This window comes from Protopterus annectens, chromosome 5.part0, assembly GCF_019279795.1.
Source record: "Protopterus annectens isolate FY-2018-M chromosome 5.part0, PAN1.0, whole genome shotgun sequence".
Taxonomy (NCBI): Eukaryota; Metazoa; Chordata; order Ceratodontiformes; family Protopteridae; genus Protopterus; species Protopterus annectens.
In genome coordinates, this window is record NC_056735.1 from 1,224,997,074 (window position 1) to 1,225,020,402 (window position 23,329).

The 23,329-nt window shown below is 36.2% G+C and overlaps 1 protein-coding gene across 1 annotated transcript in view; it reads right to left on the reverse strand.

Moving 5' to 3' along the window:
- LOC122802342 (contactin-associated protein-like 5) overlaps positions 1–23,329 on the reverse strand; it is a 2,566,556-nt gene that overhangs the window by 583,684 nt on the left and 1,959,543 nt on the right. Inside the window, exon 15 of the mRNA XM_044071980.1 lies at positions 248–466. Coding sequence (XP_043927915.1) covers positions 248–466 — 219 coding nt within the window. The remainder of the gene's footprint in view (positions 1–247; positions 467–23,329) is intronic.

A 23,329-nucleotide genomic window follows, 5' to 3' on the forward strand; every position in this document is an offset into this window, starting at 1 on the left:
TAAAAATATATGCAGAGTAAGACTGAAATATATCAAGGCATGATATCAACTGTTTTAATGCACTTGCTAACATGACATAATTGTAATACGTTCCATAAAATGCATCAGTGGATTATACTACACTGCGTCATTTGCAGAACCAGTATAGCTCCCTCTGCTGCGCTCAACCTCCATGTATTAATAATACAAATATAATGCGCCATGCTGTAGGATGTATAAAAGTGTATGTAACGGGTAAAAGTCCTACCTACAAACAATTGACTGTTGAGCTGTAAGCGGATATGTCCATCAGATGTGTCATCCTGAACCTTCTTTGATATCTGATCCACTTGAAGAGCTGCTTCTTTAATATTCCGTTCTGCTTTTAAATAGTGCCACTGACTGTCATTTAAGTCTGTTGGTGACTTCACAGTAATTTCATAGGGCCCATTTCCAACATCAAATGAAAATGTGACTTCCGTGGGAGCTATCAATAAAACAGAATAATACATTGTGAAGAAAGAAGTGCAAATCCTCTCGCACACAGCTCAGAATTCAAAAGGACATTCTGACAAAGTCTTCTTAGCATTTAAATGCACATGATACAAAAATTATCATTACTTCTCTTGTTGCCATGTGTCAACTCATAATATGTATGTATGTATGTATATACATATAAGCTTGAATTGTGTTAAAAGTTAAAGGAAACATCACATGAAAAATTTAGGAAAACTAAACTTTTAACATGGTTAAAGCTGATATTTTAATTTTGTATCTGCTTCAGTAATTGAGCAGGAATTCCTACCAACTGCTCAAAAAACACCTAAATAACACCTGGCTCTGCTCCTGCACTACCCCGGGCAGAAATAGTCCCTCTCCACCTCCTTCAACACTCAGCATATTTCTAATTCCTCCTCTCTGAACACAATCTATTTCTTAGATGAATTAGTCTATATTATCTAGTCATCTCTGTTCCGAAGAGTGTAGTCAGTATGTTCAGTTATCATGATGAACTGCATTTAGTGAATACTTTAAATAATACAATGGTCATATGTTCAGTTATCATGATGAACTGCATTTAGTGAATACTTTAAATATTACAATGGTCATGTGTTCAGTTATCATGATGAACTGCATTTAGTGAATACTTTAAATATTACAATGGTCATGTGTTCAGTTATCATGATGAACTGCATTTAGTGAATACTTTAAATATTACAATGGTCATGTGTTCAGTTATCATGATGAACTGCATTTAGTGAATACTTTAAATATTACAATGGTCATTTTCATCTCTTTATATCAGTCCAAATATTTGCATTATGTATAGGTTCACACCATGTGAACTGACATTAAAATGTTGACTTAGTTAATATTTTCTTCTGCATTAGGTTGTGTAATAAATTTATTTAACTGTAATCATATTAAGTCAAAGTGGAGCTTTTCTCTCTGGGCCTGTGCTGAAAAAAGATATTATCCCATTCAGATTTTCCCTGTACACAAATGTTAAATAAAATAAAAATAAAGTGCATACACATACACACACACACACACACACACACACACACACACACACACACACACACACACACACACACACACACACACACACACACACACACACACACACACACACACACACACACATATATATATATATATATATATATATATATATATATATATATATATATATGGATCCCATTCATTTATTCAAATTACATTTGGTCGAAAATGATTTCAGGCAGCACACTTCACTGAAAGCTCATTTGGTCCAATTTCATTTAGTCGAAAATAAAATAGGGCCCCTGGCCCACTGCAATGCAACCCTGGAGTGAGAATATTAAGTAAGGGGAGATGTGAGTGGCACAACCCCCCACAATGGGGGGTGTGGGGGCATAGCCCCCCAAATTTTGCAAATAGTTTTTACTGAACATATATATATTTATATCTTTTGAATGGCTACACCTTCATATAACAGTGAATACAGTACAATTATGTGGTGGGCTATCCCTCCACACACCCTCATTGTGGGGGCCCCCCTTACTTAATATTCTCACTCCAGGGATGCACTGTAGGGGGGCAGGGGCTCTATTTCATTTTCGACTAAATGAAATTCGACCAAATGAGCTTTCAGTGAAGTGTGCTGCTTGAAATTATTTTCGACCAAATGTGAGTCAATCAAATGAAGTAGACCCATATATATATATATATATATATATATATATATATATATATATATAGAGAGAGAGAGAGAGAGAGAGAGAGTCATATATCTGTAATATCTGTATGCATACAGTGGATATAAAAAGTTTACACACCCCTGTTAAAATGCTGGGTTTTTGTGATATAAAAAAATTAGACCACCATAAATCATTTCAAAACTTTTCCCACCTTTAATGTGACCTATAACTTGTGCAATTCAATTGAAAAACAAACAAATATGTTAGGGGAAAACATATAAAAAATAAAAAACATACAATAAGCTGGTTACATAAGTGTGCATACCCTTAAACTAATACTTTGTTGAAGCACCTTTTGATTTAATTACAGCATTCACTCTTATTGGGTACACATGCTTTGCAGTTGCTTTTCTTCAGCTGGACTGGGGGTATTAGTCAAGTGAGAGAACTATAATAAACAGTTCCACAGCTCACTTTTTTTTTTGGCCCAAAACCTGGCTAGTAAGCTGAAGATGAAGAGAATTTCACCTTTCAATACAACAATGAACAATGACCCCCATACACATCACAAAACAAATAAAATACCAGAAGAAAATTAATTAAATTAAAATGGTCAAAAGCCAGAGCTCAGACCTAAGAAAATAATCCAATATGTGGGGGTGTGGGGAAGGGGCTGTTCACAAGAGATGCCCTTGCAATCTGACAGATTTAGAGCACTTTTGCAAGGAAAGTAAGGAAATATTGCCAAGAAGAGATATACCATGCTGATAGACTGCTAGACCAAGAAGATAAATGCTATAATTAAATAAAAAAAAGTAGTTCAACTCGTTTACGCTATGCAACCAGCTTATTGTATATCTTTACTTTTATATTTTTTCCCCTGACAAATTTGTTTGTTTTTCAATTGAAATGTACAGGTTATATGTCACATTAAAGTTGGGAAAAGTTTGGAAATGATTTATTGTGGTATCATTTTTTATATCACAAAAACCTGGCATTTTATCAGGGGTGTGTAAACTTTTTATATCCACTGTACATATCCACGGAGACACAAACATATTTCATATGTGTATCTATATGCATTCACACCTCACACACATGCACGCGCACACACACTCACATACTTGACCACACAACATTAGTTAGACTAACTTGTTGAATAAACTACATATCTAACACTAGGTATCATTATATCAGGAAGTGGATACAAGTATGAGTAGAAGTGACCACCATCTCAGTGGATGATATCATTATACCATATCAAGGGCAAACTGCCAAAATCTACAAAATGCATATTTGCCCAAAGCATCAAATAAAGATGTCACAAAGTAAGCCTCTCATTTCCTCTATTGTGTGTAACCATTTGAAATGCTGGTACTCGTTAGTGCCAAAATATGGAGAATGAATTGCTGAAACAACAGAGTTACATATACTAAGTTTGCGATGTTATTTCTCTGAATATTCCACTTTCTCTGCGATCTGGAGATCTTAGCTTTGCTTAGGTTTGGGTGAAGTTTAAAGAAGAAGAGCGATTTTCTAAATTTGCTCGTGTTTTTTTTTTTAGCTACCAAGAAATAAAACATAAACGCACCTACAAAAAATATATAAACCCACCACCACAACACCAGGCGTACGAACAGATACATAAAACATATTTATGAGCACTTACAGTGACATACATATGCAGACTCACACATATACATCCTACACAGGATCACTTACTCTGGCAGCTGTCTGAAAGGACAGGCTTTGTAGAACAACTATAGTTCACTCTGCTGTGCTCATCCTCCATTGTCAGATTGCATAGGCAACTGGTTGCATACAAACAAACCCACATACCTGCACACACACACACACACACACACACACACACACACACACACACACACACACACACACACACACACACACACACACACACACACACACACACACACACACACAAATACTACACAACATGATTGAATAATATGAGCAGTATGAAGAGGAGTCATTCAGCTCCAGTTCTCCCACTAGAAGGCACGGGTACAACTGAATTAAAAACTTCCCAGACTTATGCTTTTTCTGCACTAATCTGCATTAATCTTGCAGAGAGGTGCCACTGAATTCTCATACCATGCAAGAATCCTTACAGAGTAATGCACTGAGATGCAGAGGGGCCTAAGTCATAGATTATGTCCACAGACTACATTTACTTATGGCTTCAAAAACTTGCTGCATTACTGAGCAGTGTGGCCTCTATGAATCAGAATACACTTGCATAATCTTCCCCACTTTAGTAGTGCATGGTAACCCTAAATCTGTTCTTGCCCTTAACCATAACCCTGCGCCTTTCTGAAAAAAAATCCTTTTTGATAGCACTATAGTGATCGAGACAAATGTTTGGTGGGATTATAGTTAGTGCATTGGGAAAGAAAATCCACTTCCTTTTTTGATGTACTGGGTGTCAATAATTTGTGTAGTCAGTATTATGAATGATTGTGTTTTAGTCAATATTTTATTTTGATAATTTATCATGTCGACCCTTCATGATATTATCAGTATAGTCATCATCATCATCATCAGCCCCATTTTTTGCATTTTTCCTACATGGGGTTGGGGAGTCATGTTAACTGTCGCCAGCTCTCTCAATCCAGTGCCACACTCCTGCCTCCTTCACTCATTCCCGACTGTCACAGATCTTATTTCACACAATCCATCCACCTCTTTGCTGGATGTCCTCACTTCCTCTTACCTTTTTCCTGTCTGTCCCAAATCTTCCTCACTAGATAGTCTTTTGCTTTTCTGCACATGCCCATACCACCATAATCTGTTCTCTGTGATCTTTTCTGATCAGAAAAGATCAAAGAGTTTAGTATAGTATAGACTAGTACAGTATGACATAATGAGAAAGATTGCAGAAAATCTGCAAGATACGTTTGCTATACATGACTACAATGAAACATGAGTCAATAGAAAAGGCAAGCTGTTTTATAATTAGCAGAATCCATGCTGGCAGGAATTAAATGGAAGGGAACACTAACTATATTGGCCCACTCCTACTCATAGTGTAAAAGTAAGCAAATAAGTCACTTTTATATGATCTGCAATGCAAAGTCCACCTCAAGTTTATATAAACTCATGACTAAAAAAATTAGCTTTCCGCCTTAAATGTGCGGAAAATAATGATTTCATCTGAATGATAAACACGATGTAAAACCATCAAGATGGCAATAAAGATGAAGGCCAACATGTGGAAGTTAAAGAAAGAAGGAGCACAGTTCAGCTCATGTAAATAAAGAAATAACTAGTAATAATTTTCTTGTTCTTTTCTTACAAAATTAGCAAATGTTTCTTGTTACTTAAAGTTTGCTAGAGTCCATCATGTCTGCTTCCATGCAATAACATAACAATAATAAAAAATAATAACAATAACATAAAAATAATAGTAATAATAGTAATAATAATAATAATAATAATAATAATAATGAGGCAAATAATTTTATAGTAACAAAAATGAAAAAAAATTATAATAAAAACTATTCCCAATACACCAGTGTCAAAGCTAGAGGTGGGTAACCTACTGCCAAAATCCAAGAATTAAAAAACTCAGATATAAAAACATATACAAACTGTGGAACCTAAAGTTACACAATTACATTTTGTAATAAAACGAAATGTTTGGAGCTTTCCAGTCCACCCATGGTGCTGATAGCCTGCATGCATAGCGTGAGTAGAAGGAGGATACCCCGGGGACCAGGAGAGTGGGGCCGAGTCATCAATTAACAGCAGAGTCTCATCAAACATCACAAGGGAGGTATGAGCAAAAGGGATACAAAACAGAGAGCTCAAGATCAACCAGGTACTCTTTTTGTTGAATTACAGGAATGCAAACATTGACAAATTAAGGGGCAAAATGATTATTTGTAGATTAGAGTCTTCCCAGGGATTAGGAACAGTTGGATCAAGACACTGAAATAAATAAGTTAGATTTGGTAAGAATCTACAATGATTTAAATAGGTTTGGGGATGCCCCACCCAAGCCAGTGGTCAGAAGGCACATGGGATGATTCCACTGGGAGATTTGGTAGGCAAGGCAACAGATGCCACACATCATGCAAGGCACAGTGGGATAAAGCCAGAAGTTCCAAGTGAAGAAACGTGTTGATGGACATGTCTGTCAACCTTTCTGTCTTGTCTGCATTTGGCATTTCCAAATTATGAAGAACAAGGATGACCGGAAAGGAAAATTTGAGTAAGTAACAGGACAACTGCATAGCTTAAGCAATTAACTAAAGTTTAAAATATAGAAAAACATGATACTTAAATGGCCTAACAGCATGCAGAAATTATAACACAAAATGACTTAATAATTAAAAATATCCAAAAATATTTTCAGAACTGTGATAAACAATGAAGAAAGATTAGAAAATTTACATCATAACAGTGTTTTCTGCTAAAAACAAATAATTAAATAACTAAAATAAAATAAAATAAATCTAGAAAAGGTACAACATAATACTCTCACCTAACAAAATAAATAGGTAAATAAAAGAATAAGTTGTTTTTGTCTTTCGGCTTTTCCCGGTTAGGGGTCGCCACAGCAGAACTCCGGTCCGCTAATGATTGGCAGTAGATTTTTATGGTGCAGAGTTGCCAGCTCAATGCCCAACCTTCAACGAAGGCACAAATGAAAGAATAAGTAATAAAAGTAATTAAATAAGTAAGTAAACAAGTAATAGATAAAATACTTAAATAAATAAGCAAAGAGACAAATTAAAACTAAGAAATATGGAAATCCTATATCCGAACAAAAAAGTAGGACTCACTCAAAAAAGTATGATAAGATAAGCGATTGAAAAAAAAAAACAACAAACCTATAATCATCTACAATACTGAATCTAATCAGTATTCTTATGAATAACCGAGATGTTTAAAGAAGAAGAAATAATAACAGAATGAAAAATAGAGGAGAAATGCACAAAAAGATAGTTTTGCTCTTTTAAACTGATGTACAGAATAGACAACACAAAGACTGGGATTCATGAAGGTACCACAATGTGTACACCTCTGTGCACACTTCGCAGTACCTTTTCATAATTCAACAACTTCCCTAACATGGTGCTGCACAGTACACTAGCATGAAGACAAGTGACACCACATAGGCCTGGCCACACTACCAAGCTGAATGGTAATGAGGCAGTCCTTGGAAGAGGCATATGCTAATTAGCCATGTGCTCTATCCCACCAAAACCAATACCAGGAAGGCATTTACATGCTGTATAGATCATCATGACCATCACCTCCACATTGCTGTATTGACTGTGTTCAACAGCCTCCCATGACTGTGGTATGGGGATTGGTGGTGGCGGGGACCACTAGGATCCAAGGAAACATTTTACTTCATTTCCTTAATGGCAGTGTCATTAGTACAGGGATTGGGGACTGGGGGGAAGCACTAGATACCAAAGATGCTACATACTAAACTGCTCTAACAGCATGAACATCACTACAGTGATCAGGGATGGGGAGAGTCCCTAACCAACAGGGTAGTGCCATAACTGCACTTCCAGTATTATGGTGATGGGGGTGGGCACATGCTAGCATCCAATGCATACTATATACCTGCCCTAATGGAACTTCAACTATTCTGGAGATGGGATGAATTATAAGAAGGCAGACAGGTCAGAGAGTGGTTTGGGGAATGTGGTGTGTGCGTGTGTGTGCGTGTGCGTGTGTGTGTGTGTGTGTGTGTGTGTGTGTGTGTGTGTGTGTGTGTGTGTGTGTGTGTGTGTGTGTGTGTGTGTGTGCGTGTGTGTGTGTGTGTGTGTGTGTGTGTGTGTGTGTGTGTGTGTGTGTGTGTGTGTGTGTGTGTGTGTGTGTGTGTGTGTATACATGTGTTCATGTTTGCGTACTTCTGTGCAAGGAAGTGTGACTGGGTAAGATGCTAGTTCCTACATGAGCAGCACGTTACTACTGCATTGTGCTTATCAGCAATGATCAGTATATCATGGTAGTAAATGTTATTCAGAGATATGCAAATTAGCCAAGAATGAATTCTCACATTTGCAAATTGGTACATCGTTGCAGTAAGGCCTTTTTGGCACTTCAATGAATCCTTGGTAAGATTTGCAATTAATACTTAGATATTGCAGAACTTATATAACTCCATTGCTAAAACTGCTTCTCCATAAAATGAAGAAAAAATAATTTGAAACCAAATACTGCACCATTTCTGATTGTGAACTAGTTACAATAGTAATCAGCAAACAATACCTGTAATGGCCCTGGTCATGTGAAAATGTAAGATATCACAGCAAATGTTTTGGAAACTTGAAATAAAAACTGATATGAAACTCGGTATCACATGGTCAGAAACAACCAATAAAGTAAAAACTGCAATATGCTAAAAAACAGAGAAAGCACATACCTTGACAGCAAAAACAACAGCAGCAGCAAAATGCTTCACTACATCAAACAACTTAACACAAACAGGAACTACTGCAAGAACCAACAAATGGACTGATGCATTTATAGATGCCTTCTGTTCTCTTTCTCAGGGGTAGAAGATGAAGTTTTATCCACAAAAGAAAGAGATGCATGGCTTGTAAATTAAATGTAAATGTAATTTAGCAATGTTTCAACTGTGTGAAATGTTTATCATAGACCTTTTCCTGCCTCAACCTATGATTGTCTCATGAAACACACTGAACATTCAAAAGATTGAATCAAAAAAAGGCAATCATTTTAGAGTGAATCTAATATAATCAAAAACTGCACAGACTAAAAGTAATGCTTTTACACACACAGCCTGCTATTTATATATACTAACTCAGATATTGCACAATAGCGGGATAAGGGTAAATCTTCTCACCCCACTATATTGCAATCTTATACAGAAAGTTGTCATCAAGAGCTCTAACAGAGAGGAATGTTTGCTTATATGAGTGTTCACATTTTTTTACACCACTAAAAAGTGCTCGCTCATATTACTGTTTTTTCTTCTGGATTAAAACCCTTGAACAGAGGTTACTAGCCCATTGGGACTAAGGAGAAATAAATACTAAAATTAAAAAAAGATAGATAGATAGATATATAGATATATAGATTGATAGATAGATAGATAGGTTCATGGGTTGGTACTAGGCTATCGGCCTTAGGGCCTATACAAGCCAAGCCATAACAATTCCCTGGCTCTTTCTTCCCACACTATTTACTTCCCTGGACCCCTGTCTAGCAGGGTGACTGGTGTGATCCCCAGGGTGAATTTCCTTTCTCCCATTCGATCAAGGTTCCTTTTGAAGAGGGCCAAAGAAACGCTCTGCTTGACATGTATGGGCAGTCTATTCCAGAGTCTGGGGAGTGTATGTGATGGAAACCTATCCCTCCAGCATATTTTGTTTATTGCAATGACAAAGTTTAGATCCCTGGAGTGTGTGGCTGTGAGGGATTGGGATTTCTTTAAGTGTAGCATGTCCAACAGCTCTGGGTTTGACATGGCCTTGTATGTTAAGCAGAGATCACCTCTGAGTAGACGATATGCGACAGAGTATAGCTGGAGTTTTTTAAGGCAGTCAGCAGAGGGCATCTGCTTTAGCCCTGTGATTCTTTTATTGAAGTATTTCTGCGGCCTTTCCAGTTATTGCCGATGTCTTCAGAGGTACATACCAAATGGGGCATTGTATTCTATAATGGGTCTAATGTGGGTGAGTACAGTGGGACAATGACCTCCTTTTTTCTGGATGAAAAGCCCTTAGTGATGAGGTGTGCCACATAGAAGGATTTCCTGACTGTTGTGGCGATGTGATTATCGAAGGTGAGACCACTGTCCACCTGTGTCCCTAAGTCTCTTATCACACTTTTGGTGTTTAATGTACTGCCACCTATGTGGTAATTCACGGATACATGTTTTTTCCCAAAGGGGATTACTATACATTTCTTGGCATTGAGCTTAAGCCCATGGCTCTGGTACCAAGCATCTGTTTCTGTAAGGCCCTTTTGTAGAGTATCCACATAATTTGGGGATTTAATAATGGCTCCCAGTTTGCAGTCATCTGCGAACTTTGTTAGCCAGAGTCCCTTAGTGTTGGCCTGTACTTCAGAGATGAAGATGCCAAACAAGAGCATTCCCAGGACTGAACCCTGAGATACTCCAATTGTCAGTTGTCTTGGACTGGATTTGGAGTCAGCTACTTTTAAAGTGTGGGTTCTGTCAAAAGGCCAGTTGGCAACCCATCAATTGACATAGCGATTAATGTCCAGATTAGTAAGTTTATCTATGGTTCCAGAGTGGTGGGTGGTGTCAAAGGCCTTGGTGAGGTCCAGATAGGCTGTGTGGACCACCTTACCCTCATCCATGGCTCTAGAGACTGATTTGAAGAAGTCAATCAAGTTCAGGAGACAAGATCGGCCCTTCACAAACCCAAACTGGGTGGGGTCCAGTGTTTAAAGGTTACCAGTGTCTTTGTTTATAAGTTCCATGATAATACATTCCATGGCCTTGTAGATCAGGCTCATCAGACTGATGGGGCAATAATTCCCAGGATCCAAGGTGGATCCCCCTTGTGGAGTGGGATAACTGTAGCTGTGTGCCACTCAGTGGGCATGAAGCCTGAGGTGAGGGTATGATTAAACATGACACTTAGGTGAGATGCCAGTTCATTTTGTAGTTCATGTAGTACACAGCCTGGGATGTCATCTGGTCCCATGGATGCTGTATTCTTAGCTTTGGAGAGTGCGTTTTTTACCTGTGTGGCCGTTATTACTGGAATTTGGCAATCTTCCGGTATTGAGATGGGCCATTTAGGGGGTGCAAGGGGGGTGAAGTTGGCATTGATTTGATCTGTGATCAGTATATTTAATGCCATTCTGTTGTAGCTCAGAGCAGATCTGAGCATTGTCATTTAGATTCTTGACATAGTTATAGAATGTCTTGTGGTTATCTTTGGAATCTTTGGAAATTTTATTTTCGTATAGATAGATAGATAGATAGATAGATAGATAGATAGATAGATAGATAGATAAGCACATGTGTGGCCAATCAACCAGCATGTTTTGGTAAGACAGACTCACTCATCCAGCATTCCTTAATCAGTGCACAACTGAAAAAAAATGAATGCTACACTAAGCTGAAGATCAATGGACAATTAATTTCTGGGTGTGATGCACTAAGCTAACACAGGCATGAGGTTTAGGGACACTGCCACAGTGCAGTGTATGGATCCTTCAGACAATTGGAGACAGAATGGTGCATAACATGGGCTGCAGTCTGCTCACAGACATAGCAGCTTCCAAGTGTGCAGGAAAATTAGCACTATGTTGCCCACAGCATGTGCAGGATACACCACCATACATACTGGAGAAAAATAGGTATTCAAGAAAAGGATATCTGCACTTTACAACGCATATGATAGACAGGCTCTACGCAGATACACACCTGCATTAGCTCTCTAGTTAAGGATTGCAATAGTCTAGTGCACACAGTCCCTGCAAGTTGTGCAAGTGAGTCCATAATCATACAAAAGCACATTAATTATGCAGACACAGGGCAGCAGCACTCTGGGGTTTAAAAGATGTATAGCCTTAATGTATGTGCATTTGGTGACCAAGTACAGGACTGTAGCACAGTAGTATAAAACTGCACATAGAGTCTATATGCCCACACATACTGAAGGCTATTAATCACCATGGCAGAGGGCACCAGACTTCTATGGTGCATAGCATGTGAATGCTGTGTGCTCATGCATTACTGTAAGGCATTGATGTTTAGTGCAAAAAATATCAGAATTCTTGACTGCATAGCCATTGTAGCTTATGTGTATATACAAAAGGCAATATACCAAGATCAGGGGCCAATCCTGCATAATAAATAATGCATATGGCTATGCAACATAAATATAAATATAAATAAATAAATAAATATTAAAAATACATTTGTACAGAGCTCATATACCCACATTGGAGATGCATTTCCTGTTTTCAATTTAATTTGTCTAATATATTTCTGAATGAGCAGACACTAACATTTGTGTATGGCTTTAACATTTTTAACACCACTAGCTTGTGTCAGACTTCAGGGTGTGTATAATGTCTGATATTCCCTATCAATCTCTAGTCTCAAAAATATATACTGATGAGGATTGCCCACATGTATCTGGTATCTGTCTCATTATATAGACCATCCTGAATATCTAAACGTTAGATGGTGACAGAAGAAATAATTTTAAAAAGACATCTCATCTTACATTGAGAATGGTTCATTTATAACCATCTGTTAACCTATCTTTTCAAGATAATTTCCATGAGAGCTGGAAATTACAAACGATTAGTCATGGTTTACTTCTAATAGTAAGCAGAAACTCCCAACAGTCCTGAAAGGGAAGTTTGCTAGATGGCTGTATGTCACAGGGGAAGAAGCCCAGAAATGTCATAGTACTTCTGAAATTTAAGATGTAGAAAGTGATTATATTGCTATGATGAGACAGTATTTCAAAGTTACTGTAAGCTGAAAGAGAAACTACCATTCATTCATCATTTATTTTTTATGAGGTCATAAGGTCATGCTGAGTACATTGATGCTTATGCTATGTAATTAAGGAACTGAGCTAACTACACATTTGGTAGGCTTTGTAATTCATTAGATTTAGAAAGAATCATATGCCATGCCAGAAATAATCAAAGAGCAGATTACCAATAAAATTAGAATTGTTAATAAATAAAGTGGCTGTTAAATGCAGAGTGAGAGAAGTTACCTTGTCACAGTAAAACAAGCTCTCTGAAGAGTCTGTTATGATCAGAATAACTCATGAGATGAATAAGCAGAAAACAATGAGAATTCTTTGAAAAGCCTTGGGTAAATATAAAAATGAAAAGCTGGGGGGGTGGGGATGGAGTGCAAGGTGCTTTGTGCAGTAGGCATGGCTATAAAGATGATAAGCAAGAAAGGCTTCCCTACATTCCGTCTAGTGTAGACTGGATGAGGTTCTATGTGTCTGAGATTGACTTGCTGAATTTGAATTTCCTGATTCTTGTTTTATGTGGGAATCACTGCAGGCAGAGTTAGTAAATGTGTGCTGTCAGTGATAACTTTACTTTGAGAAATGTCTATGTTCTTAGTTTTGGTTCAACATTTGAGTTGGTGGTGTGTGGCAGTCCTCCAACATGAGGGGGTGCAGTCTAGCATTTGTTGATGTTTTTATCCAATTAAATTCTCAAACAGTTGTGCTTATTGATTTAGTTGCTTATTGAGTAATAAAACAATGTGTCACAGAGGAGCAAAAAATAAATGCACTTCCACTGATAAAGTAAAGAGAAGCTGTGTAAGAGAAATATTTTTGTTAGAGTATGAAACTAATGTAATAATTTTACCCTTGAAAATGTGAACGCATTGAAACAAAGTAAAAAATAAAAGTTGCATGTTAACCTACTGTGTGCCAAGAATGTGCAGAATCTGAAGAATGTGCAAGATAAAAGTGTCGAAAGGTCATGCCAGGAGAAACTGAGCTAAAAATCTTCAAATAATAGCTTAAAATAAACAACTGAAGTTAGCATTTAGATGAGATACTGGTACAGAGTGCAATATAATGCATGTCCAAATGTTTGAAGAAATATGCTTGAAAGATCAAGCTAAAGCAGGTATTTTGAAAATGTCTTACTTATTTTTGCACTTGTGTGAAATTGAAAGGTTAGAAATGCAAAATGTCCTTTTAGATAGTTAATATATTGAATGTATCATCTATATGGAGTTGTCTTATTTTTCAAATGCTTGGTATGGTGAACAATTTTTCACATTTTGAATATATACTTAAAATTATTGCTCAAGTGCACACTGGAGTGTCATGTGGCAGAAGAAAGTCATATCCTCCTTTACTTAAAGGAAACAAAATAATAAACTTGCATGGAAACTGTCACCCAAATCAGTTTAGGGATGAGAAACACTTACAAGAACTCAAAGATGCCAAAGTCCTACCACAGGCCCAGCTGGAAAAATATTTGATTACAGAGAGGACATAAGACCACTGAGCTGAAAAGTCAGAGAAGAGGCTGGCACAAAGAGTGATACTGGTGTTTTGAAACTGAGAAGTAGGAATACCAGTCTCCTTCTGGAAGGAGTCATGATAAACTGAGCTTACTTGGAGCCCTGCTGTTGTTAATGAACTTCCACCCAACATGGAGAGATTATAGTTAATTAACTTCCACCTAACATGGAGAGATTATAGCTGGATACTCATTATAGTAAAGCTGGGTATTATTCTGGTTACTGCTCAGTGGATGTTATAAGCTGCATAACAACAGGTTGCCTGAATACTAGGACACGCATCTTGTATGTTATCATATTCCGTATTCTGTGAAGCTTAACTGAATATCTAAATTAAGACTGTGAAATTTCTTGTATTATTTAAAGAAATGAAATGCAAATGTGTTTAGCGATGGAACATGTATGATATTTCAACTAATTTCTTCAAAATTTAGCCTGGAAAGGGGTTGCAATACCCCAATTTATCTGTCTCTTAACCAAGGTAGTCTGCATACTTACTTACTTTAGTTGTTTCACAGAAATATATCATACTCAGGAGGATTCTTCATTGCTAAGTTATAATGCTTGCAGCAATTAAAGTTCTTGTAGCATTGCAAAAAAGAGTAGAGAAATAATTAAGTCACAGAGAAAGTGGGTATGAGTAAGAAACAATCATTTGAATTGATTATTGCTATGAAGCCAAATAAGACTTTTATTTGTCCAGAGCCACAAGACTTTAGTAAGGTTATAAAAGTAGAGTATTTACTGCTTGGCACAGTTGAAGAAAAGGCATCTACCATGTTAACAGAGAAATATTTTTTTCTCTATATTTGTTACAATTTAAGTCTTGGAGAGGAATGTTCTAAGCTGATTTCTTTACATTTGTGGGAAGGTACAGATTTCTAAGACTTTTACTTGCATTACTGTCAGCACCTGAAGTGTTCACAGAGATGTTGTGCTGATTGCAGAGGGGTTTGATGGTATTGTTAAGATGATCAACTACATAGATTTATGGGGTCAGATCAAAGAAGAGCACAACACAATACAGAAAACGCCTGAAGCTGAATTAAGTAAGTTTAAAATCTGGGGCTATATAACTAAGATATATGGTTTATAGTTTAACATTTGAAGTCTTGAATGTGTGTAGAGTAAAAGTATAAACACTGCAACCTGTGGACAAACAGATTCTCATAGGATTTCATGGAAGGAACCTGTTTGATATGACTCCCAATGAAGGAAACTATTGGAGTAGAATATGAAGCTGTACTAAAGTTCAGTGAAAGAAAAAAGTATTAAAATGCTTAAAAAGTCAGTAAGAGATCATGCTGGCAGAGTTTCTTGTCCACAAATCAGTCACACTGAAAGATGTTATTTAGAATGACACTGATATAGTTATACATACAAGCATATAAAATGATATATACTTGGACTTTTTGTGCTTGCAACCTGAATCATTTGAACTGCCTTATTTCTTGAGTTCTTGCTTGCAACTTGAGTTTCCTGTATGCCCGGCTCCATCTGTTGTTAGTTTACAGCAGTCTTTTGGTTTATTTATTTCTACTTAACAACGGAGGACTTACCACATGGATTCCACTATTTTGTTTCCGCTGTTACTGATATAGTTATGCAAGATAAACTATTGGCTTATTTATCCAGAATAATTCTGGAATGTCAAGGAAGATATGAGAAAGACAGAAAATAAGCAACTTAGCAGAGCATGAGGATATGAAAAATTCTAAGGATAAATATGTTGGAAATCATTGTTGGAGGAAACAGATCATAAGCCTCCAGAAGTATTTAAGTATTTATTTATTTACTTATCTGACTATGTATCTCTCTATCTATCTATCTATCTATCTATCTATCTATCTATCTATCTATCTATCTATCTATCTATCCATCCTTTTTGGCTGAGTTAATCCCATTCAGCTAGTAACCTCTGTTCAGGGAAGACCCAAGGTGGCATTTATACTACTAGGAGAAATTTGGCAAGGTCACCGGGAAACTTCTCTTATTCTTTTCAATACGTGTCTTGAAATCTTTCGAAGTTCACCGGACCTACTACCAACTCAAGTAGATGGGACTACAGTTTATCACCTCCTCTGAAGGATAACACACTTAGAAGTGTAACAACTGCTTATGCTGCACCACAGCATTAGAAATCCATTTGCCTGGTGTGAAAACAGAACCCACAGCCTTCTGCAGCAAAAGTGAGTGTGGTACCTGACACTGTTTTATTTAATATATTATTATATTAAATTATAATATATTAAAGGTTGCGTAAGTGTGTTAAAGAAGTACTTGCTAAATCTGCAAGGAATGCTGTTGAGGTTATGTGATATAAGTATAAACTGGGAAAATAAATGTGCATAGCACCTTAGCAGAGCCATTCATATATACCTGAAAAAAGAAGATGATTTGCTTGAGGAGTAACTGGAAGGGAACTAGATAATCACTGTTTCCTCAGGCAACAAATAAACTTATGCAATTTCAAAACTGTATTAAAAGTGATTCAGAAATCAGACTGTTTCAAAGGATAACAGTGAAAGGTCAACTACAATAGAAGTACACTGTGAAGAAATGAAATCCAATCAAATTGTATGTTTAAAGATGAAATATGCTGTGTAAAAGGTCTGATGCTTATAAAAATGACATTACCTAGTTAGCTATGGAAAAAAAATGCTGTCAAGAATACGGGTCAGACATCAAGTTACTAAGTGTAACAAACCAGCTCATAATGTGTTATAGGAGCCAGACATTTCAACATAAAGTGAGAAAGTTATCTGAAACTATTCAATGTGTAATGCTTATTATAACAATAATTCATGAAAGGAAAACATCCAAATACCGGGAAAATCATAGATTAAAGCTAGACTACAAAAGTATCCTTTTCAGACTATGTACCTAATTAGCTGACGTTTCATGAGTTCGGGAAGGTGACAGACACAAGTATGTGTAATAAAATTTCATATGATAGCTCTACTTTTGAGATGTAGAATACTTGACATGGTCCAGTCAGATAATGGTCCACAGTATACAAGTATGAAATTCAATGCATTTTGAGTTCAATGAGAATTTCAATATATGGCATGTAGTTCGAATTAACCACAGTCCAGTAATCAATTTTGGGGGGGGGGGGAATCAATCTATTAAACACCTTACAAAAATGCTCAGGGTATTAAGAATAAATGCTGCATAGTGTTGCATCTTACTTTATTGAACTGTCAAAATTCTTTACACGGTGTTTGTCTATTGTCAGTTCATTTAGTAATGGGTGACAGATTAAACACTATTTTATACATCCATACTTTATCCTCAAAGCCTGATGTGAGTAAAAGAAAGATATGGAAAGAAAAAAGAAAAGCAATTTATACAAAAATGGTAGTATGATCAGACATTTATTTATGTGTTTATTTATTTACATTTCATAATAGGGTAGAAAAGTGATTCACATGGAATATTGTAAGGCCAGACCAGAACACAAGCATTGAGAAGTGAAAAGAAAAATAAAATATGAAAAGTTTGTAAGTTGAATAACAGGAAATAAGTTACACACAAATACAAAATATAATGAAACAATAAAAAAACACTTCCTAGTGTATACAATATTTACAGTTAAGAGGAAAAATGAAAAAGAGGGGTTTATTAAAAGAGGACTACAAGGTGGTAGAACTGAAGAAAAGCAGAAAAAGAAAGTGAGCAGATTTAAACAATGCAAACAATGAGAAGATTTATTTTGGATATTTAATGTGAAAGTAAAGGAAGCATTGGTAACTGAAATCAGCAATGTGGTAGCTGTAGTATTAAAGCAACCACATATTGCTGACTTTGTTAAATGCTCCTTTAACATATCGAAATTCATGTGGAAGAAAGAGGGGGGAAGCAGCAAAGCTGTACAGAAAAGCAACTAAAATATTTGTAAAAAAGCATAAACAATTGAGATATTGTTTGTTACCACTGTGAGTGGGATGATGGTGAGAAGAATACAAACATTCTTGTTCAAATAATAAATACATCCCACAAGTATTGTTATCAAATGCTGAGACTCTGCTTGAAATGCCTGCAGTTAAGATGCAATTACAGAGGATATGTCACACAGATATCCAAAGAGTCTTAAAATACATTTCTAGAAGCAGCAGTACCAGATGAGTAAAACAGTTCATCTGAGCTTAACTATATCATGAGGGACAGCCTCAGTCCTCTGCCAACAAAGCATAAAGTCCTGCCTATGACCAGGATAACTGGAGTTTAACTAGTGGTTTGAGTGCTAAAAAGACCAGGGAAGGAAGGGTATGAGTGAGCTGATAAGATTAGTTGTTTCATCCTGGAGGAGGGAGGCACAACCCTTCTGAACCTAACAGGAGGGTTGAGGGACTACAGGATCAGTTATTTGACTGGTATGGTTATCTGATAAACTGAGGCTAGTGCCGCATGCTTTATTTCTGATCCCAACAAGAGGACTGATGGACTACAGGATCAGTTATTTAACTGGTATGGTTATCTAATATACCTAGGCTAGTGTTGCATGCTTTAGCATGCATATGGTGTGCACACTTGCTACAGTGTTTAAGGGAACTTCTGGATCACTAGCACATATGGAAGACATTGTTCATTATGAGGGCTGAGGGGTATGTACTCAGAAGAGGAAGCCTACATGAGCATAGATAGCCTGCTTCCTAACACTTAACTCTTGCCTTGTAAAGTAACAAATGGGCTTACAGTGCTTTCTGGCTAAGAAGTAAAAGAATGGGATACATGTCTCTTGCCTTGTTTGAGAAATAAATGTGTCTCCCCCATGACTTTGTAGAAAAAAATGAGCAAACTGACTGTATGCATGAAAGGAGCTGGACATTTAATGTAATGGAGACAAAAAAAATCTAATAGGCTGTCAGATGATGCCTTATTCATAACAGTTCTTAGTTCTTTACTAGCAGAGTTTTACACCACAGTTTCCCACAAATACTCTAATTATGAAAGATTGATAAGAAAGTCAACAACACAAAGACACTCTAATAAAGACTTTACATTGATTTTTAAGTACATTTTGATAAATACACTGCTGTCAAGTTACCCACCTTCAAAAACTTTACTGAGAAACTGTCATGACATTAATGGACAGATATGTGTTTACAGACAATTTTGAATACAAGCTATTTTAAAAATGATATGCACATTTTAAAGTCAAAATGTCCCTGTCTTTTGCAAATGAATGAGCTCAGAGTATTTCACTACACAAATTTACAAATTATTTCCAAAGTGGTCTGTAACTAAACAAGTGTGTGTTCATATGTACACTAATACTGGGACCATTATCATTGTAGCCATTGCAGTTTCTTAATAGATTGTATTAACTCTTACTTTGTTACATCAGTCATTGACACAATTAAATCATATATTATTGCAGTCATTACCATTTAAAAATAATGCATGCTTTAAACTTTCATTTACAGCAATTACATTGTCAGAATCAGATACAGTAAGTTAATTATAATTACCTCAAAGTTTCTTTGTCAACTTTTGCATTCATCTCAGTGTGGCAGCAATTATCTTCAGGGCCTGTCCCTTCCCAGTAGAAAAAAAAAATACAGTCTTCTCCTGCTGACTTACATTCTTTCCAAATAGATCCTCAACAAATCCACCCTTCTTGTTTTTTTTTTTTTTTTTTGCTATATGTTGGAGAATATCTGTTTTATTGCATACTATCTTCCTTTATTAGAGGTCCCAGTTGAAAAAAAAAAAAAAAAAAAAAAAAGAACATACATTTCCATGCTGGAGCTAGAGTGCAAGTGTCAAATCCCCATCAAACCCAAGAAAAATTTTGAAATACATGGAAGCGTGCAGCAGCATCAAATTATATGAGCATGTGAACCTCTGCATAAATGCAACTGCCTCCCCCCCAGGAACTATAATATAAATAATATATGTAATAAATGGAAGAGGCTTTTGGCCAAAAGTAAGAAGAATATTACCCAAAATGAGAGATCTCACATCATTAAAATAAATAAATAAATAAATAAATCACTGCAGTGCTTAATCAAATCCATCAAAGCCAAATATGAGGAAAAATAGCCACTGAAGCTAAAGAAAACCACAAGACTTATTTCAGTACGTTCGTAATCTTGGGAGGATGACATAGCAAAGTGCTGAGTTGATTGTGAACAATATGACCTTCACAAAAATTGAAGATATAGTTATCGTACTGGGTGATAAATTCAACTCAGACTTTACCCCTCTTCTCCTCCCACCAATTATCCCACATGAAATACCCAAAACTGATCCACCTCTAGCTATCACACAAGACCAAGTCTTGAAAGCATCCTTTAAAGCAAAAATTACTGTTATCAATGGATCGTAGCAATATCTTTGGGTGCATATAGAATAGCATGAAGCATGATTTAGCCACACCCCTAACAACATTGTTTAACCTAGCCTTCTTAAGGGTTAAGTACCATGTGAATGGAGAACAGCAACATTTATTCTCCTGCATAGGGAGGACTCTCAATGGACCCAGGAAATTAAATATGTCTAACCAAACTCATTTGCAAAACAACTGAAAAAATTATCATGGAGTTAATCAATAAGAACATAGGAAACCTTCAAACATTTGACCCATCTCAGATTTGATTCTTAAAGGTATGTCATGCTTACTCAGCCTGGTGGACTTTTTGAAAAGATCACTGAAGCTTTGGATTAAGGTAAAACAGTGCACACTGCTTACTTACACCTGGCTAGGATAAGTAAATCCAACCACAGAACAAAAATATGGAGAAAAATAATATAAAAAAAGACATAAGAAAGTCAAGTAAACTCTCTCGATCTCCAAAGTGGCATACAAAACAGTAAACTAAGGAAATGTGCAGGCACTCAGAATACACACTACCCATCAAATGACCAGCACAGCTGCCAGCAACAATGACATAAATCAAATTTAGGGCAAAAAAGATATCATTAAAAAAAACTAAAATAACAGAAGAATTTTTTGACTTGATGGTTTGATTCTGTTGAGTTTTAGTTTGACGAACTGCAGCTTTATGAAACTCCATATGCTCCCTCTCTCTCTTTCTCTCCATGCATGCATGCGCACACACACACACACACACACACACACACACACACACACACACACACACATACACACACATACGCACACACACACACACACACACACACACACACACACACACACACACACACACACACACACACGCGCGCGCTATATATACTTACCTACTATGTATATTATTGTACATATATGTATATTATATAAGTCCAGAATCTTAGAATTCAAACCGATATGTGTTCTTCAAATTAGTAGCTGTATTTGTAAGAAAATTAGAATATTGCATAGACTTAACTAGGTGCATACATACATTATTTTCAAACTCCTGCCAACAAGAAAACTCTACAGAAGCATTAGATGCAGGACATCCAGATTCCATAATAGCTTCTTCTTACACTCTATCAGACTGCTGAACGACACCCATACCCTAAACTTACTTATGTGCAATATGTCATTGTTATTTACATAACTCTATGCATTGCTCACTTTATGCGTCTCTATCTGCACTATGAAAACTGCAATCTGTAAGTTTATGGCATATATTGGTGGTCTGTAAATTCTACATGTGTGCCTCTTTTATTCATTCATAGTACCGTTTTTTTTTATTTCTACTGGGTCTGTTCCTATTCTTCTTGTATTTGTTTTGTTTCTGCTGTAAAAAAACTTTCAAATTTTTACTTTATTTTTAGGATCTTACCAATTTTTAAGTTTATTATTTAATTTTGTATTAATTTAACCACTCTTTCTTCTGTAAACTGTCATTCTTATGGTACGAGCCTGATAAGTGAAATTTTGTGCAGTGATACACACTTTTTCGTCTGTGTTGGTCTGTGTGACAAAGTTTACTTAGACTTTGTCATTATGCAATTATAAAATGATATACATCCATGTATATACACACACATACACACACACACACACACATATATATATATATATATATATATATATATATATATACTTAGACTGTCATTATGCAATTATAAAATGATATACATCCATGTATATATATATATATATATATATATATATATATATATATATATATATGTATATATGCACACACACACACACACACACACACACACACACACACACACACACACACACACACACACCACACACACAAACACACATGTATAAATAACACCCATGCACATTTTCCAGTATTAAAAAATCTTTTTATTTGAGAAATACATTAGATACTGTGTGCCATAATATTCACAAAGTGCAGAAGGCAAAGCTGATAAAATATTCAGAATATTCTCTGGCAATTCAGATAACACTCTTTTAATGTCAGGATGTCTGCAGAGGTGGAACCAAATCAGGTGTGACCTGGATACTGCTTCACTCATTGTAGCTTCAGGACAGTCGGTTTCTTTGCATCTATTTGGAGTCATTTTATTAAGTCATGCTTGTACTGCATGATGAATTGCTTTCTCTGCCATTACCTTCCCTGACATTTTCTGCTGCTGTCCAGGAGTTATCTTTATGCCAGCCTCATTATCTTCAGCTGACACAGAATCTGCAGGAATGTTTTGAGTCATCTGTCACACAATGTGGGGACATCAAGATGATATTTCAATAACAGTAGCCAAATAAGATAGTTTTTCTATATAAACAAAATACAAGGCTTAGTACTGGTACCAAGCGTTATATTCAATGTTTATTTATTTTCTTTACGGAGATATTCTTCCTGTATGTACTTTATTAAGAAAAGAATTTACTTCCTCTTCAAAATATCTGCATATCAAAATATACAAATGGCATTTATATTTATCTAGCACTCTTGCTATAACAAAAACAGCTAATAGAATTGCACCGTAAGGTGATTAAATAAATCCAAACAACTTTATTTATCAAAAAAAAAAAGAACTGTTATTAATGGTTTCCAAATGGTATATCATTCCATTGTTCTTTCAGGTCTCTGTAGTTCGACAGAAGTCTGTTATTTTTGCACAGAAAAACAGTTTTCTTCTCATTTAGCTGTCATGGACAATGCATACGTGTGTATGATTCCTGACCCAAATATGTATCCTGCAAGCAGCTTCTTAAAGTCTGAGCAAAGCTAAGGATACATACTGCTGATCTGGAATCACCTCTGCATATCTT